Source organism: Rhinolophus hipposideros (assembly GCF_964194185.1).
Source record: "Rhinolophus hipposideros genome assembly, chromosome: 2".
NCBI classification, from domain to species: domain Eukaryota; kingdom Metazoa; phylum Chordata; class Mammalia; order Chiroptera; family Rhinolophidae; genus Rhinolophus; species Rhinolophus hipposideros.
The window spans coordinates 76982173-77006405 of NC_138048.1; the positions used below are offsets into that span (position 1 = coordinate 76982173).

Genomic DNA, 24233 nt, shown 5'->3' on the forward strand with positions numbered 1-24233 from the left:
GTATAGAAAGCAGAAATGCATGCAAAAAATGTTCGTCAAATTTTACTTCCTACAATTTTAACTAACATAGTCCTTCAAAGTACTGAAAACATTCAACCCAGTTTATTTATGCTTCACATAATCAAACCAAATCCACAATTTTTTTCTGACTTTTTAAAAAGCTCTTGTTTGTTTTTGAAAACAGTATTGTTTTTATCTAACAATGATTTCAGTAGAATTATAATGTCTTTCTTTATTTTTTTTAGAAATCCAAATGGGACCCAGAATAGTAATACAAGATGGCCTGTCTTCAAAAGTACTGAACAAAAATATTTAACCTTAAATACAGAGTCCCCAAAAGTATACACTAAGCTACGTGCTCAACAATGCCGATTCTGGACACTATTTTTTCCCAAAGTCTTGGAAATGACAGGTGTGTGTTTTTCGTATGTGATTAAATAATTGGCTGTAGATTATGTAAAAGAGGGATAAGGTAGACTATCCAAGGCACCGTGATGGTGTTAATCTGTGACTTTACAATTGTTTGATTCCAATAAGTACATTGTATTAAGAACTTTCTTCCAGCAAGTTTGCATAAGTTTTGAGGGCTTGCTATATAAGCAGCACTTTCATAGTTAAATAAAGAAAACTAAAATAGAAAGTTTCCTGAAAGAACATAAAACTTAGTAGTGGAATTAAACTAGTGTACTACTTTCTACTCAGCCAACATTTTTGTAATTAACTAATAGATAATGAATAAATAAAAATGTAAAATAATTTATACAACTAAAAACTGGAACTAATAAAATATAGAACTAAATATAATTTATATTCAAAAATAGATAAAAACAAATTCATTTAAAAATGAACCCTTGATTTCTACATGAAAAAAAAAAACTCTAAAATTTACACGTTTAAAAACACAATCCAAATATTTGCAAATTATCTGAAATTGAAGATATTTATCTAACAACATGGACATACATAATACAACAAGCAAATGGTTAGTTCACTAATCTTCAGGAAGTGATTACCTAGACATATAAGGAAATGCTTGGAAAATGATTCAGATTATCATATTATTTTAAAATCCATTAGTTAGAAATTACTTAAATCAACTTGAGCAATCAACTCGAATGATCACATCTTTTGTGAGAAAAATGACGTACATATCCAATCCAAGGCCTGGTTTTAAAATGCCCAGCTGTTTACAACCCATGTGACTCTTCTAGTCTATTTTCTGCCCTAATTTTTTTCAAATAAAAGTAATTGACTTCCAACCATTGGACATATTGCTGGCCAGTTTCTGTTGCCATTCTGTTCATCACAACACTATACTATTCATACTACATATTAGATACCACAATACAGTAGATGTTTTCAGTTTCTTATTTAGAGAGAAAAGGAGTTCGTTTCACTCAAATATGAGCATCTCAGAACTTTATTTTATTGTTGAATATGCCTTTTGATTATCAGACATTCCTCACTAAAATTATAATTTTGTACTCCATCTGTTTGGGAAAGGTTTCTGACATACCCGTACTCTGTGTATTACCAAATGTTCTGTGACATAATGTATAACCAGAGATGGGCTTCTGCATCCCTTGGCAGAGCTACAGTACTGCCCTTGTGTCCTCCGGGTGTAAATAACAATGAGGTAACGCGTTTCATCTGCCAAAAGACCTGAAGAGGTACCACTTAACACATCGCAGACTATGCAGTCTTAATCTTTACTTAAAACACTTTTAAATGAGAGGGTCATAATTTGAGAAGAAAAATAAGAGTGGGGTTGGGAGAAGTGAAAATGACTAATTTATTATAAGCCAAATCGAGCCATTCTGGTTAAGGCACATGTGGTCTATTGCAAGTTATTTGTTGATAAAATAAAATTTGAATATTAGCAATTTTTGAAGATATACTTCAAAATCTCTACCTCTAAATACTCCACTATAATTAAACAAGTTTAATAAACAAACTCAGACATTTTTGGCCAGCTGCTTCCCTTTCCTTTGCAGTGCTGAACAACTTTCTATTACAGTTCCAGCAAAACTGTATGGAAATACCACACTTGCCCTGGGTTAGTACCATGCTCTTGTGTAGTGCCTTGTGTCTTGAAAACGTAATTTAATATTTTAGCACTATTTTTTCCCAGATAATTCCTTCACAAAGTTACATTAAATATATTTTATAAAGTTTAAAGTAAATGCATATTTTATAACATCAACAATATATTCATTAATAATAAAAAATAAATTTAAACAAACAAATCCAGTGTGAAATTGCATGTTTTTAACTTTTAGAAATAATAGATAGCAGAAGGTAGCAGAACAGAATAATAGATAGCAGAACATTTAAAAAGGTTAAAAGGACATTTTCTTATCATACTTTAAATTTTTCAAGTTGCAAAACTTTAAACATTTCAATTTTCAATGTTTTGAAAATTGAGGTTATTCAGATGAACTGGATGGAAGTATTTATGAAAATATTATTTTTTTTTAAAATGCAGCTCTAAAAGGAAAAGAAAATTTCAAAGAATCACTACAGACTGGATTTCTTAAAAGGAGAAATGTGATGCTGACCTCATTCAAATTGCAAGACTAATAAAGCTTTATAAGTGTCATTTGAGCAGTAGTTTACATTTGAGCAATGAATCTTCTCAAATAAAATGATCCCTAAGACATGATTCTAGTACTTAACTTTCAATCATTCTTTAGCACATGCCACAGCTGCATGCACCTGCAAGAAATAAAATGTACAATATTTGTTTCAAATGTTATCAAATTCAGAGTTTTCACTAGAATATAACTCTATAACAGCTCAGAATCATTTTAAAAGAAAAAAAGAAAGAAATGACCCATTCAATGTCAATAATATATCAATGAGTTTTTACTTAAATTGGAAGAGTAAATTTATTTGAAGGAAAAGAAAATCTTTGACTTTCACATGTTCTTAATAAAAACAAACATTAGATCCAGTGTTTCCTCCTTGGGCCTTTCAATAAATCATGAAACATTGTTACTTGACAAAACTAAAGAGGACCAGAAATAATTTTAAGAGCTGAGATACCACTTGGATTGGTCACTTGGAAGAATCATTTACTGCTATTTGCTAATCAGTTAGCAGGACTGGAAACCAAAAATGTGAGTGGGAAGCTGATTTGGAGGAAAAAATCAAACTGTTTTGCTGTTTTCATAAGTCTGAATATGTAATCCCTTATTAAAAGTAAAACAAAACAAAACAAAACAAAACAAAAAGGCTTTGGGTAACATGATAATTGAATCAATTTTTTTTTTTATGTCACTTTAAAAGTACATGAGCTCTGTGCGATGTCAGAGGGATAGTGGATGGGGGGGGGGTTCACACAGTGTGAGGGATATAAATGATAAACGTCTAAGTATTACTTTGTCTTGTGTACCTGAAACTAATAAAAAAAAATGATCTATACATCCAATGAAATCCCACCCCCCCAAAAAAAGTACATGAAATCTTCAAAAAGCCTATCCTGAGTTTATAGTAGTTCACTCTACTATCACACCCATGATCAAAATTACAATAGGACAACTAATATGTTGTGATTTACTGCATAAAGAGTTACTCATTTCTTGATAATTGTAATAATTGGTCGACAAACATGGAAACAAGTAAGTAGTAACAGGTACAGAAGAGATTTTCTGTGAACTCTCAAATACATGAACTATAGTATTTTTATTATTATTATTATAATGCTCTGCAGAACTCAGTATCAATTTAATCTCTTCTTCTAACTTGACATCCATTAATGATTTTGGGTTGACTCGTTTCTCTGTGTTCTCTCCTAACTCCTCAAATTTGATGAAATAGACACAGCTCTGGTGAAAGATCGGTTACTCTTTTTTAATTGACAAAATAAAATATAGCTTTATTATTATTATTACTCTTTCTGTAGGAAAGACTGACATTTTTGTTTTAATGAGACTACAATATGGATACAACAAAGATTACAAAGATCCTGAAAAAATGGTGTCAGTATGTTTATGAACTACTGGTATTGATCTAGCTGTACGTGGATTCAATGAAGAGCCAAGTTAGGAATAAATTTTTGTGACAAGGACAGTAAATGCATTAGTGGAGTTCCCAATAGGTTCACAGAGCTTGATTTCATAATGTACACACCACCTCATCCATGCTTCACAGTAATATTGCAAAATAGGTATTACGAACACCATGTATAGTTGTAAAAATAATTTGAAAGTAATGCGTTTTTTCTGTCACTAATATAGATAATGGTCAAGCTGGAATTTCAACCCATGTCACTCCAAAGCCTATACTGATGTTCTTTTCCTTATTTCACACTGCAGTACCTTGTTAATTAAAAAACAAATCGAACTATATTTCACAGTTGGTAAATCTATAGTTATTTAAGTGGCATTCCATTTTTGAAAGGAAAGGATGAGGGGGGAGGAGAAAAACTTCTAATTTTGGTTTTCAGTTATGTCATGGGAATCAAGTTTTTTTATTATCATTTTATTATGGTGTATTCAGTTCCACTGGATTTGGTTAGAAAATAATTAAATGTTTATATTTTATTGTCTTAGTGTTTAGTACTTCTAAATGAAAAATGGAGTCAGGTTTACAGAGCATTTGTACACTAAAAAATAAAGTATTTCAATATGTTGAATCATATAGATGTTTGATTATGACACATAAGGAAATCAATTTGCATTTATATGAATAAGTGGATTTGGAATTATTCTATCAACAGGAAAAGAAAATCAGATCTAGGACATTTCCTCTACGTTTTAAAATTCATGGTCTAAATTATCAATCATTTATTTGTTATATCAAAAATTTTGCTTTTTCTGAACTTTAGAGTCCTTCTTTCATGTAAGTAACTTTTAAACAGCATTTAATTATCATAAAAATAACATTAAGAGTGGGTCATTTCATATGATATTTAATATCTTACACATCTAATATTTTTAACTCTTTAGAGAAATTGTTTTTTTCACAAAGAAATTGTAGTCATTGATCTTTTAAAAGCCATTTTAACATAAAAACAGGATATTTTTGTATAAATTCTCAAATATGTGTCCAATGTCCAAGCATTAAAAACATTTCAAACTTAAATTTATCCTAGATTACTAGGACTATTTTAATGTCCATAGAAAATATTTAATATTTTGATTTTTATCTAAACTAAAAATCAATCACTGGGTGCTCCATTGTTAACAGTATGAAAGAATATTATAATATAGTATGACATTACATGAATTGTCGTCTCTAAATTAAAGTCTTACAAAGTTATAATTGATCCAAAATTCCAAACTGAAAATTATACATTAAAACAATTTTAAGTCTTTATTTTTAGGAAAGTAGAAGTAATTTAAACGTCTGTTATTTATTCAATGATAAGAGCTCAGCATCCTAAAAGTTTAAGAAGCGAACTACCATGTAAAAAATACCTTAAAATTTATATAATTTAAACCATCTTCTAGACTGATCGTATATATTTCTATTAAGAACAAAAACATATAATTTTAAAAGTTTGTAATTTAAGAGTTTCTATTGTTCACAAACTGTATTCTTTAATGTAATCCACTTTCAAATAAGTCATATTTCAAGGTTCTGACAGTACGTCAACCACTTGTGGTTCATTGCCTCACATTTTTTCTGGCATAAATACTCCTCTCCCTTGACAAAAACATACACTTTGCAAACTACTGAAAAGAAGAGACTGTCTCAGTCATCTTTCTAATTTGCAAAGCAATTAACAAACTGCTTTCCTATAGTAGTTTCAATAAACTGCTTTTAATAACCGTGCATTGTTTTTTAATTAAAATATATTTTAATAGGATGAGTGTAAAATCTGTATAGAATGTCAATCACCAAGTTCATTCTATGCAAAATATTGAGATATAAACTTGTTCATTAGAAATAATACTCTGCTATATTATTATATATGTAAATGATATTTATTAAATGAGACTTTTTGTTATAAATAGGGAAATCAAGAAAATAGAATAATACCTATAATCTTAGAAACAAAAACAAATATATATAATGAAATATAATTTGACATAATATATACATTCATCTTTGCATTTTGTTTTATATATTTTTACATTTTACATATATTTTATACACATGTATTATTTGTATTTTCATATAATGTATAAACATTTTATTAAAATCTTTTCAGGTCATGAGAAAAGCTAATAATAAAGAATAAAAAGTTTCTGTGCAGTGTACTTGGAGAAAAGGGCATCTGTAATCAAAATTATTTTTCAATTAACATAAAGAGAGATTAAAATTTAGATTAATTCAATTTATTCCATGTTTTACAGGAAATATTGATGAAGCAGAACAAGAATGGAAAGCAGGATTCCATCGCTGGAACAATTACATGATGGACTGGAAAAATCAATTTAACGATTACACTAGCAAGAAAGAAAGCTGTGCAGGTCTCTAATTAATAGATTTACCCTTTGTAGAATGTTCGCTTTTCTGTAGATCAAGGCAAAAATATCAGTAGCTCTCTTATGCAGCTAGTGAGAAAGTTATATAGTTGAACAAAAATGCCGAAGGATAATATCGATTTCTCACATTTTTCATTTAGCATTGTACCTAGCATTTCAAAACCCAAATGGCCAGAACATGTTAAATTAAATTTCACAATATAAAGTTTGGCAATTATATGCATATTAAAATGATTTGAAGCTTCAAACTCTTTCCCAAATAACTTTTAAGATTTTTTCCTAAAAAATGTCTGTATTCTGTTTTTAGTTGAACATTTATTTTTATTATCACTTATAAAAAGTTATATTTTAACAATTAATTAGTTCTTAAAACCCAGGATACTATAATTTACAATACCACTTCCTCTAATTAATTTATGAATTTAGTGTCAATATGAGTTATAAAAACAAACAGAAAATACTTGGTCCTTTTGTTTTTAATAGAAAACAAAAGGGAATTTTAAAATAAGAGGCTTCGTCACTTGGATAGAAATAAAATGTTGCTACCAAGAGACAAAAGTAAGGCAATATAATGAATTCTTGTTTATATTTTTAAAAATATGTATGCTTAGAGGCATCAAATTATATTCTATATTCTTTCAACTCTTGCCCTTTCTCAACTCCCCACTCCTTGACTCTCCCCAAACATATATATGTCAATCACTCTTCCTATAAATCAGAAATAAAAAATGCAGATGATCTGAAGTCCAAAGTCAGAAGTCATGTACCATTTGGGAAAGAAGAACTCTGGCTGGACCCAAAAATATTAGGATTTTCATAGGGAAATTGTTCAATTCCAAGAGAGAAATGTTTATACTTTCAGCAGATAAATTATATTATTTTTATAATTAAAAAACTACAAAGCTGCATTGACTAACTTGTGTGACAAAGGAACACATCTATTGACGAAGATCACTGAATAGTTCACTAACAGGAAGAAGTTGGGGGATGTTAAGTTTCTGAAAAGGGCCATATTCGTTGATTATGCTAATTAAGCATTGAAAACCAGGACTCAGGATAGGACAAAGTGAGTCTATAGGTCTTTACACTGTTGGTTAAAGCGGATCCCATTGTTCATTTGTCTTAAGTGAGATCCATTACGGGTCTGCCATCCTTACTCAAAGTTCACGGTACTTTATCAGATTCAGGAGGTAAGAGAGAGTCGCTATACAAGCCAAGCCAGTTTTGATAGCACTTCATTTTGATATTAAAATGTAAATGCACATTTTTGCTTTATAGTTCTTCCCTTACCCAGAGATGAAGAAAAAAACACACAGAAATAATAGGTGAATTATCAGGCTTTCCATTCTACACCACTGTCTTGATTTCAGGTGCCATTCTTCCAGGATTCATTATGTTTTTTGAAATCACTTGATCCTCCTTTTCATGCAGAATCCTCTAATATATGAAATATCAGGATGATACTTGTTCAACAGCATTAAAGAACCATTAAAAATACTCCTGATGAGGGCAATCAGTAGAAAAACAAAGCTGATGATTGTAGAATTTCTTTAAGCTGTCTCATATGACATATTCTTGTTATGGAAAGTTCCTATGGACCATTTTGTCCCACCTTGGACAATCCATTGGTTTGTTCTTGAATTTTACCTAGACAACACTTGACTTACTCTAAAGCTTTTACCCAAATGCATCAAGTGTGAGCCTGCACATAAAACATTCTTTGTTCTGTAAATAAATTAACGTGAGTTCCCTGTGTCCTGTACCTTTACAAGAAGTTAGGTGAAGGCTTTTAAAAACACACTTGTACAATAGTCTATATCACTTTCCTTGCTATGATAGCCACTTAAAAGACAGTTTAAATATAGGATTCTAATTCTGGGATCCCAAACCAGAAGAGAAAAAAAGTTGTTCAGAAAGTGATGTAAATCAGTATTTCTGGCTTCTTGAAGATTTATAGGTCAGCAGACTCATAAATAAAAGAAGATATGGTTATTTGACATATTAACAGTATATAAATATTAAAACAAAAAAAAATGGTATAAAACCATTGCTATAGGACAAACGTAGAAAGATATTACGTCAGCAAGTACACAAAACCACAGAGGCTGTCACCTATTTTTGGTAAATTTTTGAAGTATGTTTCCCCAAAATGTGAAGGACTATTATGTCTAAGGTTACAACAGAACAAGTATAATTAGTCCAACCAGTATCAGGATATTAGCTTTATGGTTTGGTATCCACGTGATATTTATGAGGATTAAGGTAACAAGTCACATTAAAAATATGATAACTAAGTTTTGGTTTTTAAAAAAATGGCTGCCGGATTATATCTGCATAAAGACAATGATATGTAAAGGTAAGATAATTAATTTCTGACCGATCAGAAATTAAATTCCAGGGATAAACCTTAACATAACTGCAGCTATGACATTTTAAGCAGAATATTCTGATAAAATGAACCTTTTTGACATTGCTGAAGAAAGGTGACAAACTCAACAGTTAATAAAATTTCCAGTTGCAACTATAGCCTTACTTAATTCAATAAAAGTATTCTCTTTATAGAGTTTGTTTTAAAATTAGTATGGTAAGAAAAATAGGAAATACAAGTTTTTTACTTAATGTACTTAACATAAATATAAACCAACAGTGCTTTTATCAATGTAATTTTGGTGGAACCTTCACACTGTCAAAAAATAAAGAAAAGACAACCAGATTTAAACACAAGCACATATACACACACATGCACACTCATACAGGTATATGCATACATACATGCATTTATACAAACAGAATTCTATTAATATCCAGCAAGGGATCACAGTGAAAAATTTCACTGCATGTTTCCAAGAGTGGGGGAAAAAGGAGTTGGCAATATTAGGAAAGCAGAGTGCATTTTAGTTATTTGATGGCCATCTAATCAAGCATTAAAAACTAATGCAAGATATAAAATATATTTTATAAATATAAACATATTTGTTGTGTATACATATATAATTATAAAATAATGTTTAAATATATAATATATAGGACAATTTGTGATAAAACACAACAGTCATTGTCATATGTCACTGGAATGTGCTGCTATAATTGGAAAGCAATTTATTTACAAATTAATTGAAGAGATATAGTAGATCTATTGTGTGGATGCTGAGTGAGGAATATTGTCAATCAAAATAACTGGTTTGCAGAGGGAAGAAAAAAAGAAACAAAAATAGAAAGGAAGAGAAGGAGGGAAAGAGGGAGGGAGGGAGGGAGGGAGGGAAGAGAAGAGAAGAGAAGAGAAGAGAAGAGAAGAGAAGAGAAGAGAAGAGAAGAGAAGAGAAGAGAAGAGAAGAGAAGAGAAGAGAAGAGAAGAGAAGAGAAGAGAAGAGAAGAGAAGAGAAGAGAAGAGAAAAGAAAGAAAGAAAGAAAGAAAGAAAGAAAGAAAGAAAGAAAGAAAGAAAGAAAGAAAGAAAGAAAGAAAGAAAGAAAGAAAGAAAGAAAGAAAGAAAGAAAGAAGAAAATTCCTTTCTCACTTTGGCCCCAGTTTCTTTTAGTTTAGCTGACATTACTCCGTTTTGTCTCTGGTCCAAAATCTCACCTAGTTTCCAATTTATGAGAGAATTAAGGCAGTAGAAGTGGCATAGTGATTTTAGAGGTAAATGCGAACACAAATAGCCATATACACAAAACACAAAATGAATTTATCTCACCCAAAGAATGCTGGATTTTTTGCTAGCCATTGCTCATTTTCTTAGACCCATTTAATCCTTTTATAGTTACTCTAAGAGGTGAAAACCTGAATTTCTAAGGCAATTAATCGTCAATGCCTTAATCTTATGAGATTCATCTTTGGATTCTCAGCTAGGATCTGCTTACACAGTGGCACCACACTCTGCATGGTGTTTGTTGATTGATTGTGTGAATAAGAGTATAAGATACAGCAGAGTTCAGTTCCACTACTGGTATGTAGGAGAAAAATTTCATTGTGAATCTTTGTGGAGCCAAGAGGAAGCATGAAACAAAAGCGGAAGAAAAGGAGGAAGAGGAGGAGGAAGAGTGAGAAGAGGAGGGCCACCACCTGGAACTAAATTTATCCAAATGAGCTGTCTAGGCAATTGGGTGTTTCAGGGCAGAAGAGGTGATGAGATATGGAATAGCATATGGTATACATATTAGATGATTAGATAATTTCACATTGATGTATGGGCTATTTAACTCTAGGATTCTCCACCTTCAACCTTGACTACACATTTGAATCACTGGAATAGCTACCTACATATGGCCTGCATATACCAGTGAATTAAATTAGAATCTCTGAGAGTAGAGCCAAGACACTATTTTTTTTTTTTAATATTTTTCAGGTGATTCTGATTTCTTCAGGTTGAAATGCATTAATTTATTTTTCTATGATAGCACTGTTTGTCTCAACAGATTAAAAGACAATGATTTTGATAGGGAAGAAATTATAGGTCCTAGATCAGTAGTTTCCAAACCTTGTTACATATTAGAATGATCTAGGAATTCAATAAAAATCCTAATATCCATGCTACACCCCATACTAATTAAATCACAAGGTGAGGGTGGGAGCCAGGCACAAGTATTTTTTAATGATCCCTAATTGGTTCCGATGTACAGCAAAGTTTGGGAACCAACAACACATTTCAGATGCTTAATTTAAAGAACTGGGTTGATATTTCCATATTCATATTGTTTTAGTACTCACAAGCATATAACTATAAAACTTGAAATTTTATGTAAGAAATGTACTTGTTACTGATATCTGAAAGCCTAATTGTTTTTTTTTTTTTTTTTCTGAACAAGAAACTGTAACAGAGATAACTGAATTTGGAGAATAAATTTGGATGCTCACTTCTTTTTAAAACCTCTACTCTCTATAAAGTTATCTTTTCGGGATATCGTTTTTATGCTCTGGAGAGAGTGAAAAATAAGAAATAGTAAATAAAATATATATAACATTTTACATTGGTTTATATCATAGTGGTTATTAGAGTACATCATTGTTTGCTTTGAACTAACCCAGAATTTGCTCGCTTGACAATATTTGGCAATAATAATTCAGATTCAAGATAAGAAATCAGAATTTTAATTCCCATTTTCCAGTATACTTTTCACATAAAAAGTATTGACTGTCTTGTGATCTTTCAAAGTTATTTCAAGTAATTATTTTTTCTAGGATCATAAAGAGATGTTGTTCGTATTAATTACTTAATGATTGTTAAACTAAGTAGGTGAGTAGTAAGAGTTATTTTTCATGTAAGAAGAATTAACAGATACCCTTGAGGCAATCAATTACTATATTACCTTGTTTTTCTGAAGGGAGACCTTTCATTCCTTTTAAATTGTTTTTTATTTCCTTCAACAATTCAGGGAAGAAAAACAAAAGGTATCAAAGAAGTCTCTGGAGAATAAACTATAAAAATGTATTTAACAATGTTAAGAATTATAACATCCTTGAAATGTTATGCGAAGACAATTATCTATGTATTTATGAGTATCTGTATCTATTTATCTATCTATCTTATTTATCTATCTATCTATCTATCTATCTATCTATCTATCTATCTATCTATCTATCTATCTATCTACCATCTATCTGTGTATATAACATCTATCTAGAATATGCCACTGCCAATTTTAACCAAAGTGGGGGTGGGAAACACCAGAGAAATATTGACATAGCTGGTTCAAACTGGAATATAAATTCAAAGCCATTGCCTTGAACAAATAGCCTTAATGTTCCCTTCAGCTTGACTAAACTTTGGACAGATTTCTCCCTGATGGGAGGCCTCTAACCTCTCATTTCTTACAGCATTTACTTTAGAAATCTTTGTAAATTCTTTCTCTGCCCTTTGAAATGTATGTAAATCTAGCAGCCTCTTGCCAGTTTTACTACAGGAAATGTCTTTCTCAAAGAACTGGGAACCATTGCTTTGAAACTAAAAATGAAATGAGATAGTGCCTTCATCTCTCAGTCTCTGTGTAAAGTAGGAAACTAACTTTGATGGGAGCCAATTCCCAAACACAGATGGCCCAATCATAGAGAAACACTTGTAAACTCAATGTGCTCAACGCATCCCATTGGTCAGCCCTTCCCCAGCATCCTCCGGTACTTTTCCACTAGTTTACTTCAGCACTTAAAAACCTTCACAGCTTTTGTTGCAATGGAGTTGAATTCAGTTTTCCTCGTGTATTGCAGTAGTCTTGAACAAAGTCTCCCTTGCTTGTTAACTTTGTCCAGTGCATTTTTTACTTTAACAGACTAAAGCAAATTCTAAAACTTCTTAAAGTGCCCAGGGCATACTCACATTTCTATCAATTTTGTATTGCCATATCAGGAAAAAACAAATATTTTTCATGCAGCAGATATCCTTCAGAAACAGTGACTCTCTTAACAATCTAATGACGATGATAGCAGTACTTAAATTGATGAGGTATTGAATATCTATTTTTTGGTAGTTTTTCCCTAATATCTTTTAGATCTTAGCCAGATAATAATTTGCATACCTCTGTCAATCTCAAGTGTTTGGCGATTATCATTTTTATCATTTCTTAATATTCCAGGGTATGTTTTTTTCTTCTTCCTTTCTACATCAAATTTAAGTTTTCATGGTCATGCTGTTTTCCTAACAGAATGGTGGTGGAAAAATTCAATTTGCATGTAGGGTTTCTTTTCTTTTCCTTTTATCTCTTCTCTTTTTTCTTTTCCATAACACAAAAGAAGAGCTGCAGAACTTTGTGCTATGGTCTAGAAGTCATTGGTGATATAAAGGATTACATTTGCGTCTGCAATGCAAATTTTCATTATTCCATTTGGCCTTTGGGAACAGAGCCTAGAAAATAACACTTTCCCAGAGAAGAAAATTATCATGAAATGTACATAACTTAAATTTCAGGAATCCTTACTTGCAAGGACTCCTTTGAGGGTACTGTATGTAATTATGCATTTGCAATTTTATAAAGATTGGGGGTGCCCAAAAGTGTATACAAGTGGACACTTTGGTCAACATTGCTCAAGCAGTAGTTCACTGTAATCAGAAATGTGTGGATGCTGATGGTAACAACTTTGAGTATTTCTTGTAATTACAGAAGTCAAATGTGACTTGTATTCATTTTTTTGTTATTGGTTATAATGATTTTGTTATTGAGTATTATGATTTAAATACAGTTTTCCTTTCTTAAAATGTGTATACATTTTTTGGGTACCATATATATATTTCCTTGAAGAGGATTCCCAGAAACATATGAGTTTCGGGAAGAGCAAAACTTGGTTTAGCTATGGTTTTTCACCACATAATTGGAAATGAGCCTTTAGTTTATAGCCCTAGGCATAAAACAACATTTTTAATCCAAGAGGACTCTTCCTTTCCCACTGTTCTTAAAGATATTTCCCTGTTTTTCATTAGTTGAATGTGCTATCTTTGTTTGATATCATTGTAATGTTAATTTTGAAGTTACTCTTTTTGTGCAAGGTAATAAATGAGTGAACAATAATAAATGCTAACATCTGCTGTGGCATTACAATTTTAAACCAAATGTGTGTAAAATATTCTCTTTAGTAAGTGAATTAACATTTTCATATAATCATAAAAGATGAAATTTTAATAATCTCCCTTGGAGTTGTCTCTTTGAAGTCATGTGCAAAATATTAAGTGAGAATTCTAACAGAACACTGTTCTTTCTTGTTAGATTTTTGAAGATTTCAAAGACAGTGAGTGAGTATCATGTCCTTCATCTCAATTCACCTGGCATTAAAGCCAGTTAGAGATGTACCTATTTATTTATCTTAATGTAGATTGAAAGTTACCAAGGACTGGGTCAAATTCCAGAGCATCTACATAACTAGTTATCTAAGAAAGAGCTAGAAAAAGCACTTTGTAAAATGAGAGTGGAGTTGAGGGAAGATGTCTAGATTAGAGATATAATTTAGGTTGTCTCCAACATCAGGATAGTATATAAGGCCATGGTATGGAAGGAAATTACCTAGAGACTAAGTGTAAATCTGAACTGAGCAGAGCCAGCACTCCAGCACTGAAACTTAATTTGATGTTTAAGTATCTGTTAAGCTACAGTGCTTATTGCCAGATCTTTATAAAACAACTTTCTTCCTCTTAAGTTTCTAACCTTGACTTGTCTCCCATCCTTCTGTAATTCAACAATATATATATATTTTTTTTCTTCAGGAAATAAACCACACTTTTTTATAGCTGAGAAAATCTTTTAGTTGCCTTTGCAAATAAGTGAATATTTGATGGAATTTATATCATCATTGAAATACACTTTCCTCAACTTCATAGACTTCTCTACAGAATAAAAGTTTAAGAACAATTAGATTTTTCCATGCATATAACCTATATCTCTGGATACTTATAAGATTTACACATATATATTTTGCAGGCTAAATTATGCCCCTCCCAAAGACATTCCTAATCCCTAGCACTTGTAATGTTACCTTATAACTCATAAAATAATTTTGCAGAAATGATTAAGTTAAAGATCTTGAGAGGGAGAGACAATATTGGATTATCCAGGAAGGCACTAAATACAACCACATGTGTTCTTATAAAAGAGAAACAGGGAAATCTGACACACAAGAGGAAAGGCAGAGATTGGAGTGACTGAGCCACAAGCGAAGCAGTGTCAGCAGTCATGAGAATCTAGAAGAGACAAAGAATGAATCTTTCCCTGGAGCATATGGAGGAAAGGTGGCCCTGTTGACACCTTAGTTTCAATACAAACTGATTTCAATCTTCTAACTTCTAGAACTATGACAGAATAACTATGCATTTTCAATCTACCAGTTAAAATAGATCTTCATTTTGTGACAGTGTTCAGATTGATGTCATTATTTTTGTTCTGTTCACTATTGTCACCTCCCGTAGTCCTGTTATTACATGGGTCCAATTACATGAATCTGTCCCACTTTAGCCTCACTTTAATTTTTCTTTGTTCTCCTCAGAAACACTATGAATTGTGAAGTTTCCTCCCCCGTGTTTGTTTCTCCTCCAAGATTTGTCTTCTATATCTAACTCATTATTCTATTACCACCATTATTTTCATTAAATTTCATCATTTTTATTTTGCTTTCCATGTAGCTTTTCTTATTTCAACTACTCTGTGAGTCATTGTTACAATTTCATACGTGCAAAATTCCCTTTAATCTTCTAAAATAAATTATTATTATTATAAATATTATTTAAAAATTATTATTTCTGCACTAACAGAATTGCAAAAGCAGGTTATCTTTGAATATGGTCATTCCTTTTAGATTAATTCATTTTCCATAGTTTATGTGAATATAGTATTAAGTGATATTAATACTGAAATAAATTTAGGCAGAAGTAGGTGAGAATTCCTGGTCTAATCCTTCAGACACACACAAAATAAGAGGAAACAAATTATATTTAACATAATTTTAACTTATCAGTAGGGAAACCCAACATCTGTTAGGGTCTAAGAGGAAATTCTAGAGGAAGGAATATTTTTCTTGGTTCCAGGAAGCTTCCTCTCCAAGGTAGTTGTGATAATCATAAAATTGCCTTATCAATGCCACATTTCAGTTTAGTTTTCATTTTACTTGTTTTTTTGTTTTTTGTTTTTTTTCCCCCCACATTTCAGTATTGCGTGGCCCGGGGATGCACCAGGATTTACCTTAAGAGGTCTGCTTTGCTCTTTGCCTGGCTCAGCTTTCAGTACTAGAAACATGATTTTTTTTTAACTGGTAGAGTTCAAATGCTGCTGACCTGCAGGAGCCAAAGATTTTTTAAACTTTGAAAACATAAAGGGGTATAGGTTGGTATTATGTGTGATGCCAGTGCACAAAATCCTATCCTAAAAAGGAAGAAAAAAACTGCATCCTCAAAAACTAGGTAAATCAGTGTGATAGAAATCTTTATTGATCACAATATTGGTATTACTTTTTCTATAGAAAAAGACAATCATTAGGTTGTTAACTAATGTCAATACCATCGGATGATATTCACAAGAGCTGTAAAATTATTTTTATTGAACCATATTACTACATTTTTCTGTTTGAGTATTTCTACCAATTATTTTATTTCTTTGTCATAGGCTCAATGACTCTCAGACATACGTTATATGCTTATAGGTACAGTAGCATTTACAGACTTCTTTTGTTTTTAATTGAGGTGTGTTATTTAATTAAAAGTCAAGAGGCATGGTGGTGCTAACCTTGAGAAGGAAAAAATCAACTCTTGTTGCTTAGACATATTAAATTCACCCAATGCCTTTTTTTTCCATTTTTTTAAGATACGCCTGGTTAATGAAGGTTAAGATGAACATGTGGGTATCATTAAGCTAAGAGATTTTAAATGTTGTAATTAAACATAATATAATGAATATAATAATTTATTTCAATAATAAGTTAAGGAAATAATGCCCTAATTCAATACTGTCCTAAGAAAAATTTCTGCCTCACACAAAATTTCTGCAAATTATTGGTCCCAGAATTCAATTCATTGAAATTAAGAGACTGGCACAGGAATTATAGGAAACTGTTAGAATAAAAAGGAAGAACACAGGAAAATAAAAGATAAATAAAAGATTCACTAGGAAAAAACAAAATGATTTCATGATGCAGATAAAAATGGTGAACAAATATATTCCCACTACATTTTTTAAAATCTTAATAATAAAACAAATGGCAAAACCAATACTTCAAAGCAGAGATACAAGAATTCAGGAAAAATGTGGTAGGTAACAGAGAAAGACAACTGATGAGTTAGCAAAGCACAGAAAAGAAATAAGAGGGGGAAAAATCTCAGATATAAAGCCCAATTAGGAGGAATACAAAAAATAAATACATAAATACATAACTCGCCTGGCTGAAAACACAGTGAAATATGATAGGATTGAAAAGTAAAACAAATAAAATAAAAGTAAAAAAAGAGTAAAAACAGACAAAGATGAATAGAAAATATTTTGAAAGGAGATGAATACAATCACTTTGCTAAGTGTGAAATGAAATAAAGGGACAAAAAGAATTGATGGTATAATTTAAGAAAATTGGAAAAAGGGCACTGTTTCTCAGCTAAGAAAGAGTAATGGACATATCCTAGAAATTCTATAATAAAACTCTTCTTTATCAGAAAGATTAGAAAACATGATAAATGTTCAGTAATAGGATGGTACTGAAGCTAATTTGGTTTATTCATAAGATAGAATACCATGCAGCAGTTAGATGAGATAAGTCTCTACGTGCTAATATGGAATATCTCCAAGGTTTTTGAATTTGAAGAAATCAATGTGCATAATATTATAGATGTATTATGATTTCTATTTAAAAATAATTATCTGTGGAAACACACTTAAAAAGAATAAAAGTGTGACTCTGAGGAAGGAACTAGATGGCAATGATAGAAATGTAGAACTGAGAATTTATTTTTCATGTTCTATCTCTGAGAGCTTTCTACACTTTGTAACGTACGTATATTATGTATTCAAAACAAATAATTACATGTAATTTAAAAAGGCAGTGAAACTTGTTAATTATTCTTGGGGGAAAAATGCAGTAACCACTGGATACCCATACTGTTACTTTTCGCAGGCCTTGTTCAGCAATATAATGGATGATGCAAAATTATGCCATCCAACATGTTAATACTTTCAACTATTTGGAGTAGCATTCTGCTGCTAACTAATCTATGAAAGCCATGCTTTTCAAAATTATATATTTAGCAAGAGATTTACTAAAGTTCTTTAATGTCTATGGATAACTGGAAACACCTGTCTTTAACATTTTCAAGCCAAAACGGCTCTTCCATGTTCTGTGATGCATAACTCTGGGATCTAAACCAGAGCATTAATTCTTTTACGGGAAAGAAAAAAATAAAAGTAAACAAATATGTATATATAAACAAACTTCTTAAATGAAAATACAATTTTTTGTCTTCCACAATGGGATGTTAAAATGGGCACTTATAGTTTACTTCAGTCAATATCCGAATGTATCTATATCCTAGTTTGTTGCAATAGATAAAATGGATATGAGAACCTGCCTAGCCAGGGTCATTTCTCCCTCTCCTAACATAAAGGAAAAGTAGCATCAAAGTTTTGGTATCATAATCAAACCCTAACATGATACCTTTGACCTTTCTGTTATCCATAAACACTACCTTCCTCCATTTTTCTATTCAGAAGATGTAACAAGAGGGTAATAAATGGCAAAAAGTAAGAATACCCAGGCAAGTTGTCAGATAATCATGCCTGTTTTCTGGTCATGATAAATCTACTTCTTCCATGACTTTCCACTACACTGGCTTCTGTAGTTTCTGAATAAAGCAAGTATGATTCTTACACATAGGATATTATTGTTGATATTTTTTGTTGTACACCAAATCTTTCTCAGTAAAGAAAGTAGTACATTGTTTTACATTCTGCCACAAATTCCTTATTTTCATTTCCAACTGCTCAGAAGATCATACATAGAAGAGCACTCTGTTTGTGTATGCCTGGAGGATAACTTAGGTTGAGTGGTTATAAATGGTCCCCCAAGTCAGTGTTACTTAAATCTGATATGAAAATAACAAGAAAAATACCTTATGCTGTAAACCAAAATTAATTTTAAACTGTAATAAAAAATTTTAAAAACAATTTATTTGAGCAAAAGGAGCTGTAGCCTGGGAGACACAGATTCAGGTAGCAACTAAAATTGTGTTCAGTCAAGACAAAGAGGAGGATAGTTTTATAGCAAAAGTTTCTGCCCAGGTTCCCAATTAGGTCCATTTTATGTAAATGGGATATCCAAATTTGTATACTTTCTGATTAGTCTGAATCATGCAGTTGTAATTGGTCATTATTATGTGTCTTGATTGGTTGTCATGGACATTTCTGATTGGACTGTGAAAGTCTTAATTCATTGGTTGAAAGACGAAATCAGAAACTCCCTTATAAAGTTGACTCAGACGGTGCACATAAGCAGGACATAGTGTGGGAAGTTGCGAGCTCAGTCTGAGTTTCTTCCTGGTATCCAGAGCATGTGAGAAGCCCCTGTCAGCAAATAGCCATTGAGCTTTTTTAATTGTAAAATTTATGCCCTCGATTGACCATGGGAGGTCCATCTCAGCAGATAAATTCCTTCTCCGGATTCACATCAAATTATTTTTCCCCCTCGGGGTCCAGAATACAAATAATCTTAGAAAAAGTATTCTAGGCTAGTGCAAAGACCCCAAGGCAAACTTAAACTTACTGTGTTTGAGGAAAAGATTGGAGTTTAGAAAGAATAGCAGGAACCACATGAGATAAAGTTGAACCATGTAGATCTTATAAGAGAATTAGGGCTTTATATTTTACATTAAATTCAGTGGAGAGCTATTAGAAGGGTAATAAGCATGGGAATGGCTTGCTCTGATTTAGTTTTAAAAAGATCATTCTGACTGCTTTGTGACAAATAGATTCCTGGGAATGGTGGACCAAGGAGAAGCAGGGACACTAATAAGGACACTACTAAAATAGTCCAGACAGGAAATGATTATGGCGTGAAAATGAATAATAACAGTGAAGGTTCAAGTAAGAAAATGGAATATTCTTTGATGATGAAATAATCAAAGCTTGTTAGTGGATTGAATATGGGTGTGAAGGAAAAGGAGGATGTGAGAATAACTAAGATTTTTGGCTCAATTAACTCAGTGTATTGTGGTACAGGGATATGGGCAGCTGAGGTGGGGAAACTCAGGAAGTGGGACACGGTTATTAGTTAAGGGTGTAATTCAAGTATTCTGTTCTGGAAATGCTTACAATTTACATTACCTATATTTAAGTAAAGTCCATATTCCTTAGGATAAATTATTAGTTCTTCATTTCTGATGCAAGACTATCTCTTCAAACATATCTCTAGTAAATTTTAACAAACATACATAAAGCCAATTTTCCAAAACAAACCTACTCTTCAATTTCCTTTGTTTAAACTACCTATATCTGTATACTTTTGTAATGAAGTACTATACATCCTCTAAACCCTAAGTATGTGTCAGTTTCCACTGATTTCCTTGACTCTTATCAGGCATAACTGCCTCTCCCTGAGCAGTATCACTTCACTTTATTTACACTTTTTAGTAAGAGTTGTCACACACATTCTCATCAACTCTACCATGAGTTCCTCAAGAGTGAGTTTATCTCCAATTCACATTAGGATCCCTGGAAACAAGCCCAGTGCATAAATTCTCACTAAAGACAAATTTTGATACGCACTCATGCTGAAAAATAGCTCACAAGCAGTATTTTCAGACCCACCCACATGCATATAAATAGTAATCATTCTTTCTAGATACATCTTTACATCTTTAAGTATGAAGGACAAAAGTACATTTGAAAAATCAGAGGTTTCATTTGAAAACTAAAAGCAAATATATGACATTTTTATCAAAGAAAACACATTTTAAATGTATTTTTGTTTTTGTTGTAAAAACATTTCATTTTGGATTGGGAAGAAAAACTATTGTCTTCAAGCTTCTCGGTTTCCACTCTTCTGCTGGTAGTAAATATTGCATGAAGGAACACATTATTTTTATACTAAATTTGCACATTAGTAATTAAACCAAAATGGGTTCTTTGCAAGTTGCAGGTATGGGTCAAAAATATGACAGTGATTCAGGGACTAAGAGGCAATGATAGCAGTGAGTCTGGCTCAACTGTAGGGCCCATTATGGAGAAGGATGAGTGCCAACTAAATGGGTATGTGCTCTCTCTTTGCTTTTTACAATTGTGGGGGTCTGCCAAAAGTCTGTATATTACTGGCAGGCAAGCAAAGCCAATCTAAGCACCTGTGTTGCAAAAATCAGTGATTGTGTGATTGCCATTAGTGATCCATCTGTGACGCTGGTACTTGCCACATGTCAGTTGACTCACATAAGGTGGGTTGGAAGGGTAATTCCATTAGATAAGGAAGATAGCAAAATTAACATATAATTTGTTCTTTCTGATTGAAAAAATATAGCAAACATTGATAGAAAGTGAGAATTTTACAAAGAATTTGAATAGATTAGTAATGGCTCTTACATGACAAATGTGAAAGCTTTAAATAAAAAATAAAAAGAAATAATATGTAATAGGGAAAAAAGCCTTTATTTTCTTTAATAACTTGTTACACACAAATAGAGTAACAGAGTCACTAGCCCAATATAGAGGTAAATAATAATAATAATAATAATAATAATAATAATAATAATAATGTCTTGCCAAAGAATCTAAAACATTCGGTGAGGGTCATTATCTTAGATTCTTAAATAACAAAATCTCGTTTGCTGAGGCAAAAAATTCAGACTTTGGTATCAGAACTCGTCTAAGCTGGAGATAAGACTGCATTATTAATGAAAAAGGGCTGAAGAAAAATGTCAATAATGTGCAAAACATTTATGGGAAAATGTTAAAAAAATTGAGTACACATTTTTTTGCACATTTGAGTCTCAATATGCTAACAATATGCAAATTGAAAATAACATACTATAGCAATTATCTCTTACATTTACTGAGTGCACTGGACAAGGGGCTACAAGCATCTTATTTTATTTTTCTTAAAGATGTTAAGGTTCAAGAACAGGCAGGGGGGTCAGAGAAGTTACCTGTCGTAAACTTCCAACAAAACGATCTGTTTACTATTTCTTAAAATAAATTTTATTTCCTTTATACTATTTTTGTGGCACTATTCATAATGGTGCCTATTAGGCAATACGTGATAAACATCTCAGTCCCTAAGCTATTGAGACAGAACAATCCAATAATATTGTACTATGAAGTGCATTCACAATACTGTATTGGTTGAGAAAATCAATAAAATATGAAATATCCATGGAAGAGGTCAATGAGAAATATGAAGGATAAAAACAAATATTTGTCATGATAAGGTGAGCAATAATAAATTTGGATTTTAAAAAGCAGTATTTCTGACCAGATCCTTTAAATGACAAAAATGATACATACTTCCCATACATTTGCTATAGTCTCTCCAAATTTTAAAAGGGCTCTTATTAAATTCTAAAAAAAATGCACACCAAATATCTCTGAGTAGTGAGTATATAAATAATTTATATTTCCAGAGTTTGCTCTTCTGTATTTCTAAAATGCATAACTATTCATTGTGGAATAAAAAACTTGAAAGGAATATTTAAGATGGCCCACTATAAACAGTGAGCGGTACACATTGAACTTAGAAACTTCAAAGGTAAATGAGTTTAAAGCATATAAAATACTATAATGAAAGCAGTAGAAATAGAGATTCTTCTAGATTCTGAAATACTTGGAAATATGAGATGAGAATTCATTCTTTATGTTAGGATGTGCTGACTCATTAGGTGCTTATTTCATTCTAATGTTTCATTAGGATAATCTTCAAACACAGAGAAAAGTTAAAAGAATTTTACAATCAATGCTACAATTAACATTTTACTATATTTGCTTTATCACATATCTATTTATCTAGTGTATTCCCACAAATACTTCAACGTACATATTATTAACCAGAATGTGATATTTCTTTCCAGTGCTTTTTTGTTGCTGTGCTTGAGGTCAATTATATATAAAATTAAATACATAACCTTACTGTCCTTTCAATGAATTCTGATAAATGCATATAGATGTTAATGATGTTAATTTTAAAAGGGCATGGACTCATCTTATTGTTTTCTTTTTTCTCAATACTTTCCAGGTTGGTTGACTGAGGGCTATAAATGAAAGTCAACTATTCAGCATTAATAAATTTTGTTTTATGAGTACTTTCCCTATTTATTAGCTTTTACTATTTATTGGAATTCTAAGTTATGAGCAACAGAAACCAGCTCAGGTAGATCTAAATATTTTTTACCTAAGCAAAAAATAAATTTATTGAAAAATATGTTGTTTATATGTTTGAATTGAAGAGAATAGAGACAAAGCACCAGGAACAGGAAGAGCCAATCTCGAAAAAGAATGGGAATCTGGGCTAAGGTAATAATGATGATATTAACACAGTCAGGAAAGATACAGTATAACAAACCCTGAATGCTGCCACAGCACCACTGTGCCCTCTGTCTGGGATGAGGTCGAGCTGACACAACTACCTGAGATGCCATGGCCCAACACCAAGATCTCTACTAATGGTAACTCTACATCAAAATGCACAGTCCGTGTGAAATGTCCCTGAGTGACCCACCTGGGTCACATGTTCATGCCTGAAGTGTCATAGAGTCTTGGAATGTGAGAATGTAGCATTTTTAGCTTCTATAGTATGTGCAAGGAGCTTAGCTTTCCAGCTACAATTATAAAGAAAACAATTCTTTAAATATATTGAGGAAGCTCAAATCACTACCAAAAAAATTGCAAATATTACTAGCATACATCATTTCATTTTTCTGCTCAACAAACCTATAAAGTTATAACCAGGGCAAGCAAAACATTTTTGTTTTTTGGATAACGTTTTTTAGACAACTGATTTCTTGTCAGTTGATTCTATTACTACATTTTCTGGTTTGACTGGTGAGTACGAGTCAGATTAGAACAGTGAAACTGACTTGTTTCTCTGGACACAGTAGCAGGGCTGCAGGACTCATTGTGGTTAGACTAGAAATGGTAAGTTACTGACATTGACTGGGCCAAATAGTTCCTTAGCAAGGAATCTAGACATTAATCTTGATTATGACTCCCTCTACAATAGAAGATTCTAAATTTGAAAACTAAAGCAGACCATTTTCAGCTATGAGAGGAGGTTGGTCAGCATCAAGACTGAACAAGAAACCAGTCTAAAATAATCACTGAAGAGAAAGCACTAATGACAATTATGTTGGTAGTTGCAGTCCTTTTCCTGAGTCC

General features: G+C 31.8%; 1 protein-coding gene across 2 annotated transcripts in view; it reads left to right on the top strand.

Moving 5' to 3' along the window:
* Nucleotides 1–9122, top strand: part of BCHE (butyrylcholinesterase) — a 55329-nt gene extending 46207 nt beyond the window's left edge. The window contains exons 4-5 of one of the 2 annotated variants that reach the window (XR_013995147.1): nucleotides 246–412; nucleotides 6303–6661. Coding sequence is in view for 1 of the 2 variants with exons in the window: in XM_081077042.1 (XP_080933168.1) it covers nucleotides 246–412; nucleotides 6303–6427 (292 nt within the window). In the remaining variant the exon portion in view is untranslated. Of the gene's footprint in view, nucleotides 1–245; nucleotides 413–6302 lie in introns of both variants that reach the window. The other variant, XM_081077042.1, reaches the window with a different exon arrangement.
* Nucleotides 9123–24233: the final 15111 nt, after the last annotated feature.